The sequence below is a fragment of the Macrobrachium rosenbergii genome, chromosome 28, assembly GCF_040412425.1.
Source record: "Macrobrachium rosenbergii isolate ZJJX-2024 chromosome 28, ASM4041242v1, whole genome shotgun sequence".
Taxonomy (NCBI): domain Eukaryota; kingdom Metazoa; phylum Arthropoda; class Malacostraca; order Decapoda; family Palaemonidae; genus Macrobrachium; species Macrobrachium rosenbergii.
Genome location: NC_089768.1, coordinates 8,289,624 through 8,312,197, shown reverse-complemented (window position 1 = coordinate 8,312,197; position 22,574 = coordinate 8,289,624). Strand labels below are relative to the sequence as shown.

Genomic DNA, 22,574 nt, shown 5'->3' with positions numbered 1-22,574 from the left:
AAAAACATCTCACAAGAGACTGTAATTTACACTCGATATAGTAAGTGTATATTATTTTCTCTCATGTATTCAGTAACATGTACTGAATGTTATGTTTGCACAATTCATTTTTTGCAAGTTCACTTTTGAATTATGTAGAATTTTTGAATAACTGTGCATATTCCATTTTCAAAGTTGGTTTTATTTTTACTGTCATCATCATCATCATCATCATTACTTCCAGTGGTGTATTATGCAAGGTACCTCTGAAATTACAGCCCTCACGTCTTTCCTGCGCTTTATTTTCTACAAATAAAGTCTCTCATCTCCAGCCTTCTATCTCATAGATCTCATCCAAGTGGGTCTGGGTCTTCCAAGTCTTTTAGTGCCCACAGAAGCCCAGCTGAGACTATGCATGAACCTGTCCAACCTATCTCCATCATCTTTTTATCATTATCTCATCTGCATATGGAACTTATGCAGTTTCTCTTATGTTATCATTTCTAACTGTTTCTTGCCATCACTCATGTCCTTAAAGCTTTGTTCTCAAGTCACGAAAATCATTTAGATATACGTTCATCGTCATACCTTGATTCATGTCCATATAGCAATACAATGTGTACTTGTGTTATGTATAGGTAATCTTACTATTGTATACAATGTTAGTCTTTTTTATTTTCATATCTTTTTCAGCCCATCTATTGTTTTATTTGCCTTTTTATAGTCTCACTAAATTCCACCTGAGGAAAACCTTTATAAATATATGAAAGGTTCAACCTCATAAACCCTGTCTCTGTTTGATGTATTTCATTCTTTATGTGCATACATTGTCCTCATTACTTCTCTTTTTCTTTTAGTTATTTTGAATTTCTACTCTATATGTATAATGCATTACATTAAGCAGGTTTTGTAAATTTTGTGTTTTGCTAATTCAAACAGCATCATCTACATATTCTAAGACTCAAGTTTCTCTTTTTACTCCAGTCTAAACATTCTTTTCCTTTTTTCACCTCTTTTTTGTATTATAAAATAAAATATATTCCTTGTAGCACCCACTATTAATATGAATGTACAGTACTTGACAAGATGACATTACCTTGCATTTACTTCATTTGTGGATAATTTCAGTTAGCTTTACATATTTAATGGGAATGCCTTAACGACACAAGACTTTATAATATTGGTCTTCAGTTGTTGTAAAAAGCTGTATTCTTCTTAGTGGAGGACCTGTATCGGTGTAACAGGAATCTTTATCTCAGCAGTACCTCTAAATAGATATAATTAGTGGTTTTGGTGTGAAACAAACTTTTCATACGAGCCCAGTGCATATATATCATATATGCCGGTGTATTAGATGCATTTTTTTTTTTTTTTTAAATATGTCAAAAACTGCTGTGTCCAGTGTGGCTGTATTACAGATGGGAGACCAAGCATCATAGGCTAGGCTAGGCCTAGCCTACGGCGAGCATGCTGGGTAGGCATAAAAATTGTTGCTAATAATAAAACGTTGAAAAACAAGGCTAATTATTACAATATATTATGGTACTAATAATAAAATATTGAAAACAAGTCAAGTTATCAGTCTGTTATCACAAACTTACGAAAAATTGCTTATGATATGTCGGCTCATCATACTTCTGTTAGAACTATTTTCTTTGCTCTGTATTCCTATATGCTGCCTGTAAATGGACTCAATGATTAACATACAGTAAAACAAAATTTCAGCAAATATTTTTATTCTTTGCAGCCAAGTGCTTTTTAGCTGACTATTCTAAATGTATTACCCAAGTATTTTTACCTTTAAAATAGTTTACCCTGATTACTAAATTGTCTCAGGCTATTTGTTTTTAATTAGCTTTAAAGTCTTATTCTTTGCTTAGGCCTTTTTTGTTATTTGTAAAGACTTCCATTTGATTGTGTGTATGGGTGGTCATCAGTCACGTAGGTTATAAGTAGGCAAGAGGCTGTACATTGCTAACAATTTTTTTAAGTGCCAACTCAGTAAGAAAAAATACCACATTGAGAAAATTTAAAATGTTATTTTTCAATTTTAGGGAAATGCAGCCGTTAAAGGACGTGTGATAACAGCTCTTAGTCTGCTCGTAGGAGCTAAGCTTCTCAATGTCCAGGTCCCATTTATTTTTAAAGATGCCATCAATTATTTGAATGAACACACTGGTGAAGCACTCTCTATGGCAGATCCAGTTTCAGCAGTAACTACCACAGCTATATCTTTGATGATTGGATGTAAGTATTATTTTGTTTGGTGTGTGATGGGATTACAGTTATCAGAACTTCCTAAACATAGAATAAATTGAGCTTCCAGCTTTAAGAACAGCAGGCATGAGTCTGTTTCACCGAGTACTGTAGTATGCTTTGTCTTAATTGATCTGTGTCCTGAAATTACGGAGCTCATGAGTGTTGGATAACTGGTAAATTGTGATAAATGTGTTTTCCCAAATGGGGGTTAGCTTCTTCAAACATTTAAACAGAAGCTTCTTTGTTATTAAGGCCCTTCCATTCCAATACCTTTTCCACTCCATCCATCCAGCACTTTTAGGCCCTATATTTTTCCATCCTCCTTCATTTGCTCCAAATGTCCAAACCATCTCAAAATACTTGATTAATCTTTCTAGATGGTCTAAACCTTTTTGCCACTTCTGTGTACCATATCTTCACCTTTCTCACCCACAAAAATACCTCAGGAAAAATTACATAAAAAGAAAGAGGGAAATAGTATTAAAACAATAACAGACTAAGGCAGTATCCTTAATGGGTTGGGCTCAAGGATACAGGCCATACCCTACTTAGGAGTGATCTCTCATCCACTTAGGCTGGTAGGATTTTTTATTTTATTTTGTACTGTTTATCCATTCACTCACTTTGAACTGAAGACTGAGGTAGTATCAGACGTTGCTTATGGATGAAGGTTTACATTCTCAATTGTTTGTAGATATCTTGGTAATTTTTTCTGTCTGTTCTGTGTGGATAAATGTGCTAGGCCCTAGAATATTATCAGCCCGTTTTAGCAAATTTCCTACCAAAAAAGTATAAAGAATGGATAAAAACAACTAACAATAAGCCAAAAAATCACAAAGGAATGAGCACAAAATACATGCCCATGAGCATTGTTTAAGATCTAAAGCATTTATCACTAACCAAGTCGGATAGGAAAAATACCCAATGACCAGTCATGTGAGAGATAAATTTTTAGTTTGGTGTAAACTATTTTTTATTTTATTGAGAGCTAAAAATACCCTGGGGATGACCAGTACACACTCCCTTCCCAAGGGTTGATTAAATTCACCTTGAAATCCATTTACTTTTTTGCATTTGAAATTTATTTCCTTATATTGTATCTTAAGCCAAGTGTTGCAAATGATACTTTAAGAATTGTGCACTTCTGCTGGTTATTCCTGCGAGTTTTACTGTGTACAGTATTCCTTGTTCCATTCTCAGTTACTCATGTAGGTGTCTCTTAATAGAGAATATGGTTTTTCTCCAAGAGAAAATAATAATTTTGTAATGCAAGCCCATAACTTGTATAACTTGTAGAAGGATGCCATTTCATTACCAGCAAAATATTCCTAGAGAAACCTTCTGTGAAGGAAGAAGGGAAAAGAAAGTCAGTTTCTTGACAGTTGAGCACTGCAGATAGGTCCTGGCTCACAACCCAGCTAGGAGACCATTAAGGGCCATGTCAGTATGACATTTCATCCTTAGTCGAAAAATCTAATTTGTTTCAATGCTCAGTGGGTTGATTGTGTATGGTCTGAGCTGTCGTGGTGAATTAACGAAAAAAGAAAATTAATATATCAGAATTGAAGATATCTTTCTAATGCCCCCATTGCATTATTGTCATGGATTTGATATCCCATCAGCTTGATGCCTATTACTTTTTTATGGTATGAAATAAAAGTTAATTAAAATCTTGATAAAATAAGCAGCATCTTTTTTTTCTTGTTCACAAGAGTGTAAAGCCTCAAATATGTGGAAAATTTGATTTAGTGATTTCACAAAATAGCAACATTACTAAGTTTTTTCAACAATCTCCATTGCACAGTCATCATTGATGCATTTTCTGTACTTATATTGATAACAATGTACTATATTTAGAAAAGAATTAATATGAAACATTTTCAGGAATATCATTTTTGTCCATCTTCACCACTCAGGGACCCATGCACCCTCATATGCTGTTGCTGATGCTGTAATTTTAAGCATATACTATAAATATTTTGCAGCATAAATACAAAGAAAGTTAGAGATGTACAAAGTGTACTAGTACAGTACATACGCTTTAATAGAGACTGCAAATGTTCAGTGTTGTTGGAGAATGTGAGGGAGGCTGGCTGAGGGAACAGTGAAGGCAAAAGAGGAAAGTTGGTGAAAACTAATGAAAATTCAATTCTCAATTAAGACAGTGATTGATGTGTAATGATTATGTATTACAACTGTTGAAGGTAGTTTCTTTTGACATAGGTGGTATATTAAACCTTATGATTAAACATTTGTATGATTGAAAGATTGGTATGTATTGATATCTAATATTTACTAACAACTAAAGATGGCAAACGCAACACAGCATCATGGCAGTTTCAGCTTCTAACTGTTGATGTTAATTACTTATTTTATTGGTAGTACAGGCAGTCCCTGGTTATCAGCGATCCAGTTTTACGGCGCTTGTCTAGCGACAAAAATTGGCAATTTTTGTTACCGATATGCGCCAATAATCAGGTATTGGCACCGATCTCTGGCTATCGGTGCTGGTAAGTGCCAAAAAGTGCCAATTTTCGTTTATTGTCACGCCGTCGGAACGGAACCCCCGCCGATAACCGGGGGGACTGCCAGTATAGTATTTAGAAAAGCCCTTATGTTTAGACATCTCTATGAATAAAGGACGACTAGTATGTATCGTTACCCTACATGATAGTTATGACAGCCATAAAGCATAACACATTACTCAGTAACAACAATAGACAAAACATTTTTCTTCAAATTGGAACTTCTCACACATGATGTGATTTTTTATATGATTGGACAATATTTCATTTTTTGTCTGATAATACTTTTGTAATGGAAATAGATCATTCTAAACTACAAAGCAATATTTTTGTTGCATGGCCATTGTATCTGTAAAGTCTATCTTTGTAATAAGAAACTACTGAAGTTTGTGTGTACATCGGAGGGTAGGATATGTTACTCATCTTGAGCTAGTCCCATTTAGTCCATAGGCTAAACTTACACTTGACCTTCCCTGCATAAGATTCACCGTGAATTTCCCTTTTTTTTATTTTTTAAGTATGGCTTAGATGCCACTAAATATGGTAGTATATCATGCTTGAGGTTCTGAATGACAAAGAAGACTAGCAAAAGTCAAATTGTTACCTATGGTAACACTGTAACTTGGTCAGAACGAATTGGTAAACTGACAATAGCCTTTGTAGCTTAAGTAGCAATGCCTAAAAGGTTAGCAAAAAGTTTGACAGCACACCCCATGAAAAGAATGCTCCTAACCACAATAAAACATGACAATAACATAGAAGGAAATCTTGTACTTATATGCCAGACACAACAGTGCACCAATCAAGTAAAAGTATTAAAAGAGGTATTAAAGTATTAACAGTATCATAAAAAGGAAGTTTTTTTATGCAATTAAGTGAAAATGACAAGATATAATAAGCCTTGGAAAAATTTCAATAGTCTGCTGAGGAACAAAGTTTGCATTCTGGTGGGCAAGAAGAGTTTGAACTGAGAACTTTGGAACCTTTTTATACATGTGCACTGTTCATCTGTTATAGACAAATGCTCTTCATCTTTTCATTTGAAGAAGGTTTTCCAGGAACATTTTGTGACAAGCAAACAAAGTTGTATGATGAGGTATACTTGCATAATTTCATCAACAGTCAATGTTATCAAAGAAATGATTTTATACGTAAAAATAACATGAACAAGTGTTAACACCAAAGATTTTCAACAGATGGTATTGCACGCATTGGAGCTGCTGGATTCAGTGAACTTCGTAATGCTGTATTTGCCAAAGTTGCCCAAAACTCTATACGGAAAATAGCCAAGAATGTCTTTCTGCACCTTCACAGTTTAGATCTCAACTTTCACTTGAACAAGCAAACTGGTGCCCTCTCCAAAGCCATAGATAGAGGAAGTAGAGGAATAAATTTTGTGATGTCAGCATTGGTTTTTAATGTCGTTCCAACAATTTTTGAAGTTTCTCTAGTGTCAGGTATTTTGGTAAGTAGTGGTTTTCCATTTATTACCAAGTAGGGGATATTCAGTTTTACTTGAGGGGCATACCATTTAAAAAAGCCATTGGACAAAATGTTGTAGATAGAGTACTGAAATCAAAGGTAGCCAACATAAAGTTACCATGACCATCAGGATTTTCATTACACATTTCAATAGATTGCTCATAAATATAAATTTTATAAAATGCATGCTATTAGTGTATGCTGTGTTGATTTGCAGTAATGTATAATAACAATTTGGAGATTAGAGATTTACCAAATGTTGCCGTTACTTTCAAGTTGTCTTGTCGAATGAAGCATTACATGTTTTACTAGCAAAAGAAATTCTGTTTATGTTGAAATTAATATTTACGTTGAACGATGAGTATGATCCACAAAATTGTTTTTCACAGGCATACAAGTGTGGGCCAGAGTTTGCTGCTGTAACCCTTGCATCCATTGCTGCATACACTGCATTTACCCTTAGCATTACTCAGTGGCGAACAAAGTTCAGGGTAGACATGAACAAAGCTGAAAATGAGGCAGGAAATCGGGCCATTGATTCCCTTATTAATTATGAAACTGTTAAGGTTAGTATATTTTGTTTTGGGTCATAATTTTATCGTCCTTTGAAATGCCGAAGTTAGTTGAATTTGTGTATTGTCTTTGTATAATATAGGGTATACAGTATTGCTTATGGTTATTGTATTTATAGGGATTTATTCATTAGGAGCTAAACCATTTTGTCACCTTGCAGTTTCTCTTTAAGCTCCTTTGAGGACAAACAGCGGCTATGATACCAAAAAACAGGTTTTGATGTAGGAAAGACCTAGTTTTGGTAGCCACTGTGAGTCCTCAAACCCAACCACTTTCCATGACAAAAAGGCATAGACCTGGCATGTAGTGAGGGCAATAGCTGACATATGCACTGTTGTCACATCTGTACAAGTAGGATGAAGGGAAAACCAAGGTAGTTACTGTGGACAGGAGATAGAGCCCTTTTGTCCTGAGTCCTTTATATTCTTTCGCTGTGACAACAAGCACTATTCTGGCCCAGACCAACTATAAGAGATTGGTTGGTCTGTCTTATGGAGCCTTGGGGGACCATGAGAGTGGACAGTAACTCCTTTGAGAACTTGCAGCAGCTACCAAAAATAGGTTTTTCCTACATCAAAACCTGATACTCATAGTGCTTTTATTTCAAATAGGGTTGGCTAATATAGTAGAAAAGAAAGGAGGTAAAAAAATGTAAGAGGAGTGAGGCTAAACCATGAAGGAAGTAATAGACCTTATTTGTGTAGGAAAAAAGGTTATACAAATCAGGACAGTATATAAGCTTAGCATTTAATGAATAAAAAGTCACTGGAGTGAGTAATCTGAGGAGTGTTGAATCCACAGAGTAAACGTGAAAGAGGCAGGATGATGGGTGTTTTGAGGTAATCAGAGTTTTCTCATGAGCTCAGTAGAACACTGATCAGATAGTATGTGTAGGAGAAGAGAAGGCACCAAAAAGTGGAGAGGAAGAGAATTAGGGGGTGAGGAAAGTAAAGTCTTTAATTTAATTGATATCTTTAGAATTCAGTCCTATTGAGGAAGATATATGACCAGTATTTTAGAGGCAGAGATAGAAATTTAAAATTAGAATCTCTCCATGGTACATAGGAACAACTTAGACACCCAAAATAATGATAGAATTGAAAGCTTAAGATTCCATGAACGTAAATAAAGGAATTTGATGGGGGAGAAGACAGAGATGGGGGAAGAAACTGTTTCTTTCCCTCATGCAGCAGGAATACTCAGCCGAGAGCTACTCTAGCTCTGGAAATAAATATGTCCCAAATAACTAGTTATGCACTGAGTGCTTATACTTAAGTAGGCAGTTTGTGTTTTTGTAACATGAAAGAAAATTAACAATATGTCTTGGAAATACTTAATCCAAACTTATGATCTTTTGCTGAACTCATAACTATTAAAACATATCATAATTTCCAGTATTTCAACAATGAAAAGTTTGAAGCTGAACAGTATGACAAGTTTCTGAAAAAATATGAGACGGCATCTCTGAAGACAGCAACATCTCTTGCTCTTCTAAATTGGGGTCAAGGTGCTATATTTAGTGTCGGACTTGCTGCAATAATGGTGTTAGCTACAAAAGGAATTATAGCAGGTAATGTTTCAATTTCACAGTTTCTTTTCTTACTACCAGCATTATCATGAGAAAGGAAAAATGTTCTGTTTAGTGATTTTTCCTTCACTTATGCCCATCTGTTATTAAATTGTATATAGTATAACAATAAACAGATTTTCAAAATTGAAGTGATGATTAAGTGATATCATTCTTTCATATATATGAGCTGCCCTTCCAAGCAGAAGACATTGCTTTCTTCCTTATTCATGGTAGCATGACATTCTTAAGGTGATCCACTGTGTGCAGTGTGAGCAGCCATACATAGCAGGTCATTCTTCTTTCAGTTTGTGGCATCATTCCCTAAGATGCATTCTCATCTATTATACAAAAATTGTATCTCTGGGTATGGGATAAACCAGTTCAAAAGGACAAGGACACTTAGCACAAGGCTGATGTTGAGGGAGAGATACAACCATACTCATCTTTGGTTAATGATGACAAGAATTTTATTGTGGGTTTTATCTGAGTCGTCCATTTTGCATTTACGCAGGCATAATTAACAGTGACACAGGCTTCCTTTGGTCAGAGAAAGGAGAGGTGGAAAGATGTGTACAATGACGTTAAAAGTGGGTTAGAAGGTTATATAGATAGAAGGAAACCAGACATATGCATAATACAGTAGATTACAGTGTTAATGTTAATACATGCACAGAAGTTCCTTCTGATAGCTTATCAGCAACTTTACTTTAAAGTTTGAAAAGTATTGTTGGCATTGTTTTTGTCACTTATATTTTTAATTTGAGAAACTTTGCCTACATAAAAAGTGACTGTGAAATGGTATTATGGCTTTGATGGGACAGGAACCATGTTGGTCACACTAAACCACAAATTTTGCTCATTTTGCAGTCAACATAAACACTTGTGGAGGATAATCTGTAGGGAGTAGCATTCAACCTGATGAGGTTGCTCTAGAAGAAACCTCCATGCAGGAAGGCAGTTAAAGCTGAAGGGAATGAATACAAAAGAAGCAGCTCTGCAGAATAAACTACAACAAAGACTTGGCCATAGTAGAAGGCTGGAGGAGCTCATCTATAGTCCCAAGGAGAAGGTGCACACTGTTCTCCAAAGGGCAAGCCAACTTTGTTACTGTGTTTAAGAACATTGCCTGGTAAACTGACCTGTAGACCTACAGACTGACACAAGTCTAATAAAAGCTATAGGTGATTCTGTAACCCCTTGGAGAAGCCATAGTCAACTAATTGACCAGGTAATGGCAAAGATGCACGCATAGAGTTGCACCCAGTAGGTTTCTGAGGTGAGAATCCTAATAGAAACCATAGGGGTAGTACATATACTAAAATAGAGGACCCGAAACTGGAACATGGCCCCACAAAACAAAGTGAAGGTAGTTCTTGGAGAATGGGTCAGTGGTAATGTGAAAGTACACATCCCTCAGGTCTGAGGATAAATCTCTATACAAACTCTTTGATCTCCATGTTTACAGGGAGTAGCTGAAGAAATTTGTAGAGCTGATTGGGGTCGATGATTAGTCTCCATCCTCCCTAAATACTTTGGAATGAGGAAGAGCTGACTAACGCTAGCAAAATCTCCACAGTGTTGCTCTTCTGCAGTTTGGCGATCACTTCACTGATGTGCCTCTTCACAGGATTGGAAGGGTAGGAGTCGAAGGCAAGCAGCATGGAAGTCACTTCAATGATTTGCCACTTCATAGGATTGAAAGGGTATAGGAGTTGAAGGCAGTCAGTTGTGACAGTGGTGGAAGACTTGTGTCGTGAAACATCAGACAGTTGCCAAAGTGGAGAGCCTTCAACCCAAGGCTCTGTGCCAGTGGAATCGCAATCCTTCCACGTCTCCTGGAACTAAACCTCTTCCTGGAGAGATGGCAGATGGGATGATGGGACTTCATCTGTGGTATTCATGTGTCTCAAGAACAGTACATACCTTTAATTACTGATCACTATGACAGCAGTTTTTAGAGCCGGCAAAGCTGCTACTCGCGAAAACTGGAAAATAATATTATTGTGACATAAATGAACAAAATCATCGCGGTATATTGTTGATGAAGGCATGATGAAAAGATCAGGAATAATAATGCAGATACAGTATAATCCAATCTTGGCAATCATAGATGAAAGTCTGGGGAATCTTGTGAGAAGTTAAATGGTTTCACAGACAGAAAAATGATCCAGTTGGCTGCTGGATACCCATAGACCTATCGGTGCATACACAGAGGTACCTGTAGTTACTTACTGACTACGGTTTTTTTGTTTAAGAATTACACTGTTTTGGTAATTTTACTGACAGTGACTAATTATCAATAACTCGTTTGCTGTGGAACAAATATTTATGCAGTATTTTTCTTTGTCAGGTAATCTAAGTGTTGGTGACCTTGTTATGGTGAATGGTCTCTTATTTCAACTGTCTCTGCCCCTGAATTTCTTGGGATCAGTATATCGTGAAGTACGGCAGGCACTTATCGACATGCAAACTATGTTCTCTTTGATGAAGGAACCTTTAACTATTAAGGTAAGTGTATAGTGTAAATTTATGGTCTAGCTAATTGCTTGAATGTGTTTAAGTCTAAAATGATCATACATTTAAACTTAGTGTGTTTGTTAATTAATCTAATTATAAAATGTGTGCATTATGTGTTATGAATACAGTAAACCTTATGAAGCTAATGCAGTTTTTTAATAAAAAAAGACATATTACATTCAAGTGAATCAGTTACTGTTGTCATAAATGTTTGCAAGAAGAAGGGAAGGGGTGTACAAATTTCCTGTAAAAATGGGTTTGTATAGGAAAATAAATTTGTTATAAAAAATTACATGTATTTCATAACCAAACCCAACTCTACTTTTACATAGACTGAATAGCTACTAAGGTGGGAGTATCTTACAACTGATGGATCCTTAGGAAAAGAAATTGCAAGGGTTTGTTGTAGATTGAAATTCACCGGAATATTAAGAGTTCTGAGAACTAACAAGGGGCCAAGAAATAGCCTGGAGCCTTATCAGTAAAGTACCTGCTCTTGTTACAAAAGCATTTGTGTTTACCAGTCCATGAGGGAGTAGCTGCAGGTACCCCAGAAAACTGTACCTATTAGGAATGGAATGAAAATGGATCATTATGATGATGATATTGATGAATCATCTTTGAAAACTGCTTGACCTGGGACTGGTAAAACCTGGTCTGACATACACGTTTGCAGGAGGAGGGTGGATGTCTCCCCTACCATACACTGTTTGTTTTTGTAGTATTTTGATTGTGTTAATTTTTTTAAGGTAAAAACGAGTTTTTGATATTTAATTTGAAGCAGGACTATATTTCTAGACCCCTCCAGTCATGAGTGATTGGAGATGACAAGAGCTAAAGTTTTTTTTATGTTTTCAGAATACAACAAATGCAAAAGAACTTATTGTCAGCCCTCAAGAATCATCAATCAGTTTCAACAATGTTTGCTTTGAATATGTTCCAGGAAACCCCATTTTAAATAATCTGACTTTTACAGTTCCTGCTGGAAAGAAAATTGCTATTGTTGGTGGATCTGGATCAGGGTAAGCCATAACATTACAAAGTTGTCAGATAGAATTTGTGTTTTATAAATATTAATGGTGATAGGCTGTTTATCTTCATAATTGTCTTAAGACTAGTTAAATACATGATCTCTTGTGATTGCTGCATATTTTAAAAGTTTCTGTGTATGACTTGTTAAACTTGAGTGCAATTTAGAAATAGCTAATTAAAAATGTAGATTTCTGATGCAAATACAGTAAACTAATTTTTTCATGATGAAGTCACGGAGTACTGCTTGGGTGTGGGTGGTCCCACATGACTTGTGACTAAGAACAGATGCCACTAGTCTCTTGCATATACAATTTCATTGATTTTACCGGTCTCCAGCTGGCACTAGAAGTTTATCCTAATGTTAAGACTGAGGGTTTGTTAATTATGAAAAATAAAAATTAATTTAATAAATTTGTCATTTCAGGAAATCCACAATTGTGCGACTATTGTATAGATTTTATGAACCAAAGAGTGGAACTGTGACAATAAACGGGCAAGATATTAATCTTGTTGACCTTGAAAGTTTGAGGAAATGTGTTGCTGTCGTTCCTCAGGTAAGAAGTTAATTTCCCCCTGCATTATAAAATTTTATTATTGTTTGTGCTTTTACTGTTCTGTAGTTTTTGTCTTAAAATTCGGTATGTTTTCTTCAGGTATTTATGTGTTTTTGGTTTTCTTTTTTCCATTTATAGGACTGTGTTCTGTTTCATGATACCATAGCATATAACTTGCATTATGGAAACTTGAGTGCTGACACTAGCAAGGTTGAAGAGGTTGCTGTTTTAGCAGAAATACATAATGCCATCCAGAGCTGGCCAAAAGGATATGATACTCAGGTATGTGTTTCTTCTATTTTTTTCATTTTATTATTACAGGGTATAAGTTTTACGCTGTAATAATGTAATGAAGTTTTTAGTGGAATAACAGGACCAATGCCTGATTTTTGACTTAGTAATAACAGTGAAGAATAACTGTGTTAAGCCATTTGTAGAGGGTGAAATAGTACAAGTCATGGTTGATGAAACGAACTGTTATCAGGGGCAGCATACCATTGATCAGCCAAAAGGCTTGGGTAAGTTGAAGAAATGGCCGGATAGGTGCCTGAGAAAAATAAGTGCTCTTTGCCATAAAATTGCTCGTAAACATTGTGTTAGGGATTACTGATCAACTGATTGCTTATTCATACACCAGTATTTCCAAAGCGTATGCCCTATGATCAGTACCAGGCTCTTTACCAATTTTGGCATTACACAGAAAATTATTTGAGACTATCATTTTAACAACAGACTAGAAAATAAGGAACATTTTGACACATATATGAGATATTTTCATTCACTCAGAAACTTACGATTACTGTTTCCACCCTTTACAATGCATTATGAGTATCACTACCTATTATATGATATGGCACCAAAAATACACAGTGTCAACTTAAACATGTGTATCATTGTTTGCATAAGAAAAGGAACCCTATCCTTCACAGTTTATCATTTACCACAAAACATAGTGATACAATAGACTGTGGGATGGTTAGAGTATTTTATTTAGAATAAAGCACTAGATGTTTTTCAATCCAGTTTATGTTTTTGCAATAAAGTATAGTACACGTACCAGCATTTTAAAGTCTTTTGTGTGTTTATGATTCAAATTTTTATTTTTTTACTTAGTTCTTCATACATTCACCCAGTTTATTCATTATTTACTGTTATAATGTAATGTAATATATATCGAGTTGTTCCTTGCTGGTGTGATTTTTCAGGTTGGTGAGCGAGGCCTTAAATTATCTGGAGGAGAAAAGCAGCGTATAGCTATTGCAAGAGCTATACTCAAAGATGCTCCCATTTTAATTTTTGATGAAGCAACATCTTCATTAGATTCCATAACAGAACAGGTAAGGTCTTGTAATAATTTTTGTCAAGATATTTTAAAAAAGCCTCTGCTGACCAGATTGCACAAAGAAAAGGGTCTAATAAAGTTCCAGCAAAAAATATTATAGGGAATGCATAGTTCCACTGGTTTTCAAGACTTTTGTAGACCAAGGGTGAAGTGTAAGCATATGGTGACAGTTTGTGGGATAAAAATACTAATATATCTTTTGTAGGCACCCTTGTATATTGAGAATCCACATCAAGGTGCTGTATTCGAGTCGGTAGAGTTGTGGGCTAGCACTCGCTAGGCCCAAGTTGGAGTCTCCAGCTGGCTAATAAAGAATTGGAGGAATTTATTTCTGGTGATAGAAATTCATTTCTCGCTATAATGTGGTTCGGATTCCACAATAAGCTGTAGGTCCCATTGCTAAGTAACCAATTGGTTCTTAGCCACATAAAATAAGTCTAATCCTTCGGGCCAGCCCTAGGAGAGCTGTGAATCAGCCCAGTGGTCTGGTAAAACTAAGGTATACTTTTTTTTTTTTGTCTTCTTTATGTACACTAGAGAAGCTCATCTAAGTTAATATTATTTTATGAGGAGGAATATTTGTGCCATTGAATTTCAGACAAAATTCTTCCGAATATTTAATTTGGTGAAAGATGCCCCAGACAGAAAGAAGACTTGTGAGCCATTTAGAGCTGATGTGCATAAAATACCATGCACCTGAAGTGATAGAAATTTTTCATGTGCCATAAAAATAGTGCTGTTCTAGATTAATTACGTAGATTGTTCCGAAATTTCCTAACACTTTTTTCCTTAGTTATTTCCCGAGCAACCCTAGAAAAAAGACTGGGAATAAGATATTTCTGTTTGTTTTTTATGCATGTTTTTTAATAGATTGTATGCAGATATGATGAATATACTACTGTATTACAAGGGTATATTCTGTTTATTTTCATAATGATACAACAGTAAGTCAATTGCTAGGAGACATTTAGAAACTAGGTGTATGATCACTAAAAGGCAGATACTATTCTCCTTAGAATATTGCAGATATAAAAACTAGAATACCAAGTATCACGTGTTCGTCAAAGACAGAGTTAACATCAAGAGAAAGGTCTGTGAGTTATTATCTTCTAAGCTGTGTGTAGAAGTTAAGAAGAAAGCCCAGAAAATACTGGGATACATTAAATGTCACTTTGCTACTAGGAAAAAGAAGACTATCCTGTATTAAAATAATACAGTGCCTAGTGATGCGCAGCTTAAGTTATGTTGTCTTATTCTTGATGTTATCTTGCACTCTTAGAAAAGTGTCAATTAAGAGGTTAGTTGATAGAAATATTTAAGATACTCAAAGGGTTAAATAACAAAGACTTCAAGAATGATTATACTTTCAGTAGTTACCAAAATAAATCCACAAGGTGTCATCTGGAACTACAGTACAAGGTTCAATACCAGCTACTGTGAGAATTTCATTACCTATACCAAAAGTCCTTACTTTTGCCATTAATCTTTAAAGTGGCACCTTGTCAGATAGTTTCTGGAAATCTAAACAGAGTATATCTATTGCTCAGCATTTATCACATGCACTAAACATGTCATGGTAAAGTCTATAAGGCTGGTTAATTGTGATCACCATTACAAAATCCTTGCTGGCCCGGTAGAATTAACTTGTTTGATGTTAAATGTCTCATTATGTCATCTGCTCTGTTAGGTCATAGTATCTTCCCAGGAACTTAAGTCAGGCTGATAGGCTTGTGGTTCTCTGGTTCATCCTTTGAAGCCTTTGTGAACAGTGGTGTAATATTTAGCAGTTTTCAATATTCCTCTACCTTTCTTTGCTACAAGGATGTTTTTAATTTCATGGAAGTGGGGATCACTTCCTCCAGCTTCTTTGATTCATCCTTGGGTGAAATCCATCTGGACCTGAGGACTTAGTTTGGTTCAGCTTCTCTTACTTTCATTTTCCGTATTTTTGCTGTGATTTTTATTTTCCTTAACAGTTCATTCTGTAACAGACTACCAGCTGAGGTTGTGAATAGTATCACTACCAGCCCGTTCAAGAATAGGAAGATAAAGTGAAAGATTCAGCTTTAATAGAAATAAGAAAACTTGAAAACATGAAAATACATATTTTCTCAACACAGTTATTTCATAAATATGAATGTCACACTTTTACTTGAGTGATTCTCCTCTCATGCCCTCCAGATGATAAACATCTGTGGTCATCTTAGACTTGGAAAGTGAAGTTTTTGAAAAGCAAGGACTTTTCCTAAGGGAGACCTTGTCCATTAAGCATTACTCTGCTTCTTTTTAGCAGCATTTTGGCACTCAGATTTGTATTTATAAAACAAATTTTTGTGAAATCTCATAGCTTAATAAAACAGACATTTATGTGAAACTTCATAAATTATTGATATTGGTAAGTACTTGTAACTGAAAATATATTTTTCAAAGGGGAATATGTTTAAATCTCCATTAAAAAGCAGTAGAAAACCTTAAATACTTAAGATGATTGCTTCTTTACAGAGCTTTTTCCCCTTACGAGGATAGTACCATCAGTACACTTCACGAGGCGCACTGTAGGTACCACTCAAGGTTCTTTGCGGTGTCCCTTCAGCCCCTAGCTGCAACCCCTTTCATTTCTTTTACTGTACCTCTGTTCATATTGTCTTTCTTCCATCTGACTTTCCACCCTCTCATAACAATTGTCTCATAGTGCAACTGCAAGGTTTTCCTCCTGTTACACCTTTAAAACCTCCTTTACTCTGTTTTTCTTTCAGCGCTGAATGACCTCAGATCCCAGCACTTGGTCTTTGGTCAAAATCTCATATTCTCTCTGTCTGTCATTACAGAGCATTTTGGAAGCCCTTTCTCGAGCAACAAAAGGCCGAACATCAATTTGCATTGCCCATCGTTTATCAACCGTTGTGGATGCAGATGAAATTCTTGTGTTAGATGAAGGCTCTGTTAGAGAAAGAGGGTCTCATAAAGAGCTTTTGCAGTTAGATGGTCTTTATGCAAAACTGTGGAATTCTCAACATCAAGTGTAGGTGCTGCCTGTACGATCTTTGAAAGTAATGTAATTTACCCTGTAAAATATAACTTATTTTGGTCTCATCATAATACAGTATTTGGTTTTAGGTAATGCAGGAGCTGAAGCATTAATACTGTACTCATGGTTATCGTGTCATCTTTTTTACGTCACTTTAAGCACGAATACAGTCATTTTGCCACAGTCTTGTCGATAATTTAAAAAAAGAAATCAACACTATTGTTTGTAAGTAATTTTCCCATTACTGTAATTGCAACATAATATTGTTTAGTGAATGGTTGCATTCAAGAAAAAGTTCATTGTATTATGTGATCCTGTATATATAAAATGTATAAAAGGTGATAGTCTGTACTTTCTATTGTATTATACCTTGTACTTACTGTAATTCTGAATGATATTTTAATATATTAGAGAATATTCAGAACTAATTGACTGACATTGATAGGTTTCCCATTGGCTTCTGAGTCACAGTTTATGTTTTGTATTATTAGTCTTTGGAACTTGGAAATAAATATATGTTGGAAAAAGGTTGCTCAAAATATATTTTGAACATTTTTGTTATGGCATTTGTAATGTATTGGTATTGAAGGTCCAGAAAATCTGCACAAATTATGTTTCTTAGTGGCTGCTAATTAATGTTCATCAACAAATAAATATAAACAGATTTTGTGAGACAAATTTTCAGGTCTGTAAAGCAACTTGGGAATATTCAGGAGACTTTTTAAATGATTGTCATTCAGCAGGATTTTGTATATTTTGGTTTTAGTTGATTCATTATAGTTCATTTTTCTTGAAGGAAGAACTTTTTATAACCAATAACCTAAGGGGGTGTTCTTGCTGGAACAAGAATTTTTTTTTAGTTTCTTTCACATATAAAAAATATATGTAACAGTTTTATGACAGGAGGAAGGCGTGGTAAAGTTCTGATGCATGTTTGTTTCAAGATCTTGGACAGAAACAGTGAACTTTATCAACTCTTTTTCAACTAGTATCGTTTTTCTATGAGCAAAATCATAAATATTTGAACTTGTGGTGTACATAAGATCTTGCCATTGAGGTTCAAAAATATTGATTTGGACAGTGGCCAATAGCAATGACTTGTTCCCAGTTTTTGCACTGTAGAGGAAATACATGCTTCTTATATAAATAGCAGAGGGTAGGTTATTGTGTTAGCAATTTCTGCTGTCAATGATTTCCATTCTTTCAGCATTTTCTCTCAGTTAATATGTTGTGATGTATCTCTGTACATAATGTATATTGGTGTCTGGAGAATATTTTGAGAATAAAAGAAATGGATTTTGGTTTGTTTTAATTTTTAATCGTTAGCCTTTAATTTTTAATTTTTATTCCTTTGTGAAGTGCTGTGTATGCACTTTTGAAGCTACTTGCGTCTTCATGAAAATATTGAACATTTTTTTATCATCTTTTCTGTAACACTGTTTTAGATTAGAATGCTCCAGACATTTGCCTATTTCTTTGGCAGTGATGAGTGTGATTAGGTAACAATGTTTTCCAATTGAACAAATCAGTACCTTACATAACCTACTCTTCGAGTTTGGTGTTTTAATCACATACTGAACCATTTTATTGAGGAAAGATTAAGACCTGCTAGATTGTATGGGAAATCACTTACACAGGATTATCATTCCGTTCTGTCTATGGCTCCCATCCCTATCCTATGCTTTGCCCCATAGGTGGATACTGGCATCAGTGCACTTCACAGGGTGCACTGTAGGCATTACTAAAGGTTCATTGAAGCGTCTCTGTCCCCTAACTGCAACCCCTTTCATTCCTTTTACTGTACCTCCATTCATATCTTTCTTCAGTCTTGCTATCCAACCTCGCCTAACAATTATTTCATTGCAACTGTGAGGCTTTCCTCCTGTTACACCTTTCAAACCTACATACTCTCAATTTCCTTTCCAGCGCTGAATGACAAGGGTCCCACTGCTTGACCTTTGGCCTGAACTGTATATTCCATGCCATCCAAATTTTGCTTCAGTCATTTGTCGATAGTGTGTTCGCCCTCAGACTCCTAGCACCATACTGTTGGGCTTCATCACCAAAAACAAAACAAAATGCTTGTGAGAGAGGTGCGAAATAATGAGCAGGAAGACAAGTACTGCTAGTTTATTGATGAAGCGAGCTGCTTATAAAGTGGGGTGCGGACGTCTGCGTACTTCGCAGAGACCATGGGTACAAAGATTTACAGGTGACCCGAGGCCAAACTAATTCTCTACAAAAACAGGACAGGTTCATACAGAAAGCATAGTTATCAATAATGTCTAATGCACAACATAAATACTTCGTAATATGTACATAAAGCATGATCGTTTGGAAAGGCAATAAATATACAATTTACAATTACGTGTTAAACGTGTTCTGACCGACCCCAGGTCGATGTGAAGGCACAGCAGAGAATGGGATGTTCACTATAGAGAATGCATTGAGCAGGGACTTTACAAGCTAATACTGAGAAGCAAATGTTTCATTAAGACAGAAAATATACGTAAAACCAAAGTACCCCGGTTGTGAGGTTACTCCGTCCCCGGCCATAGGAACATCAAGATATACAAAAAGGGAACTACGCAAAAAATCATGAAGTGATGAAAGAAAACCAAACTCCATTCCCCAAATAAACAGTAATAATAAAAACAATGAAAATGAAAACAGTTAAGAAAAATAAAAATAATAAACATAAGAAGATAAATCTAAAGCAATAAATTAGGAAATGAAAGTAAAAAAAAATTAAAACAATGAAAGTAAGAATAAATAAAAGAATAAAAAATTAAATGTAAATAAAACGATAAAAATAAGAATATAAAAATTATATTCTATGTAAAATTAAATGAAAATAAAAATAAAGAAATAATTAAAAACAACTGAATAACAATAAAATATAAGACATAAAAACAAAAATAAAAAAGTACAAGCAGAATTAGAAATAAATGGGAATAAAATAATTAAACAATTAAAATTAAGACTAAAATAGAAAAATAGGTAAAAATATACAAAAAGTAAAGAAAAAAGCAATAAGAAATAAAGAGAAAAATAAAAAATTAACAAATACAGAAATTAAAATGAATAAAAATACGAATAAAGAATTAAAATGATTAAAAAATACAATTAAGAATGAAGTAAACCGATATGAAATAAAAAAATAAATAAAAAAAATAACCTTCCATATGTCTTTTCATTGCCCATAAGGCTAACGCAAAAGTCATGCAGCGTGCCTTCGGCCCCTATCTGCAACCCCTTTCATTCCTTTTACTGTACTGTACCTCTGTTCATATTCTCTTTCTTCCATCTTACTTTCCACCCTCTCCTAACAATCGTTTCATGGTGCAACTGCTTTGAGGTTTTCCTTCTGTTACACATTTCAAACCTTTTACTGTCAATTTCCGTTCTAGCGCTGAATGACCTTTAGGTCCCAGTGCTTGGCTTTTGGCCAAGATTCTATATTCAATTCGGGTCCATATTAAAAGGGCTGACCAAGTGAAGAGCACATTAATCCGGTTTAAGAGAGATCCATTGTTCTTCACTCTGACAAGGTCAAATACTGACTGATGAAGTTTTAGACTCATTGCAAGAGGATGAGGAATTTAGACGTTATCTTTAAAAAACCAGAACTCACGACCGTAATAACGGAAGTAGTAGTAGCCAATAACTGACCGCTTACTTATGTGAGTGGTAATGTCGATTCTTTCGATAATCTCATTCTTAAGCATCTGTTGTACTGTAGTTGATATTTCTTCACAATCCTTCAATATTTAGTCCGTATGTCTAGACCTGGTTGTTACTCACATTGTGCTTCAGTATACGAAAAAGATTGGTAACGTCGTAATGTACTTTAGTAAACATTGAGATCGTGACTCATTGCAGTCGCCAAATGAGAAACGTTATTCTACCACCTGTTCACCCTAGTAATTGTGAATTATACACAAGGTGGTGGAACAGTAATGTTACTGTAGAACGTGATAAAAAAAAAAGCTCACATCAGAGCAGACCACACAATCAGAGAGGTGTTAATTCCTAACAAAAATCGAGTCGTTCGACAACAGGAGATAAACTAATCCATTTGGAATTAAGGGGAAAATTTGGAAGCTGGTGTATGTGATGTTCCTTGTGAAACTGAGTCTACTATTGACGCAGAAATAGTAAAGTAATGACGATAAAAATCTGATGTGAAAGCTAATATATCTTCGTATTGCCTTAATCCCATCCTCCTATGGAGTCGGCCGCTCGAGCCTCCCTTCTCAACAAAATTCTATTTTGGGCAACTGCATGTGACTCTCTCTCTCTCTCTCCACCGTCCTAATGGAAATCCTTCATTGAAAGTAATGGCAATACCCTTCATAATAATTGGTGTGCTGAAAAAACGAATTGGTTTTCATGTTATCAAGACATTAAGTTAGCCACTTGAAGTTGAGATTGTCTATGATCGAACGTGGAAGGGTAAAGAAATGTAGCTCCCCTTGTTTTCCATTTGAAATGCCACATTTCTGCATTGTAAAAGGTATGTACTTGCCTTAGTTAATAATGTACATAATGCCATGACACTTAATAGTGTTGTTTTGTATTTTTACCTTGATGTAATAGCAAATTACCAAGAATTGTCATGGTAATGTTGTGTAAGTTGCACCATGTTGAGCATGCATGTGGTTGCAATTGTACCACCATGCGTGGGATAAGATGTGCAATATTTTTCCATAAGTTTTATGAAAGTGTAATTTTTTTTAGTTGAATGCCTCTTATATTATGGATGTAAAGCTAGGCTAACTGTGCTGTGTAACAGTTAAGTTAGGCACGAGTACAGTATAGCCTAGGCATGCAGTTTGACACAAGACTGCTGTCTAAATGGATATTTGTATTACAGGTCAGAGAGAAGAGTTCTAGGCAGGAGCGAAATATGTTAAGACCCAGTTCTAAAAGGGTAACAGGTGTGGATGGAACCCCACTAGGTTAAGATGCTTGCCAAAACCATGCATCCAGATACTTCAAAACACGAAGAAGCATTGAAGAAACTGCGGGAGTCAGACTTTCCATTCATCAACCCTATAACCTCGAGATGAAGATTCGTCCGTCCTCTAACCTCAAGTACCAATTCCAATTATGTTGTACACTTCTTTGCCTAGGCCAAGGCTAGAATTGATACGTATAGTCTTAATTAATTGTCTGAAAATGAATGGTAGCCTCCGAATGTAAAACAGAACAATTGCCATATCAGTACAGTAGCCGCAAGCAGCATTATACTGACCCCGAAATTGTTGCTTTTCTCTATTACTTCTATCTTTCACGGGTAATGTGTCTGATAGCTGATATACCTGTTCGACCTAAAACAAGGGAGAGTGAAAAATTATAGGTTTTATCAAGCTGTAGAGAATACCTTGGGCCTAATATTAATAATAGCATGCTCTTATTTCTTTTCATCTTTTTGGGGAATACGTCTGAATAATACATGTTAGACACAAAATATGTATGTATTTGATTATTGGATATCGTTAGGTTCACACATTACACTTGGGAAAAGTACTGCGAATGAAAACGCTTGAAGATCGTATGAATCCTTAGGCAAGGTGTCTTTGGATCTGAAGAGATTACTAGTCCTTAAGGCGAAAATAAAATGAAACTCATCAAGGTACTTAGCATGGCAATGAGTTCCTGTATTACTTGTATCTTTGGCCTATTTTTCACATTCTACTGATGTAGCTCA

The 22,574-nt window shown here is 35.3% G+C and overlaps 1 protein-coding gene across 1 annotated transcript in view; it reads left to right on the top strand.

Annotated features, from left to right (window-relative positions):
* The window catches only part of ABCB7 (ATP binding cassette subfamily B member 7), a 28,734-nt gene extending 10,572 nt beyond the window's left edge, over nucleotides 1–18,162 (top strand). Inside the window, exons 3-12 of the mRNA XM_067129957.1 lie at nucleotides 2,034–2,226; nucleotides 5,960–6,228; nucleotides 6,635–6,811; nucleotides 8,214–8,388; nucleotides 10,739–10,896; nucleotides 11,764–11,927; nucleotides 12,362–12,491; nucleotides 12,630–12,773; nucleotides 13,697–13,828; nucleotides 16,662–18,162. Coding sequence (XP_066986058.1) covers nucleotides 2,034–2,226; nucleotides 5,960–6,228; nucleotides 6,635–6,811; nucleotides 8,214–8,388; nucleotides 10,739–10,896; nucleotides 11,764–11,927; nucleotides 12,362–12,491; nucleotides 12,630–12,773; nucleotides 13,697–13,828; nucleotides 16,662–16,859 — 1,740 coding nt within the window. The 3' untranslated portion in view covers nucleotides 16,860–18,162. The remainder of the gene's footprint in view (nucleotides 1–2,033; nucleotides 2,227–5,959; nucleotides 6,229–6,634; nucleotides 6,812–8,213; nucleotides 8,389–10,738; nucleotides 10,897–11,763; nucleotides 11,928–12,361; nucleotides 12,492–12,629; nucleotides 12,774–13,696; nucleotides 13,829–16,661) is intronic.
* The last annotated feature ends 4,412 nt before the right edge of the window (nucleotides 18,163–22,574 follow it).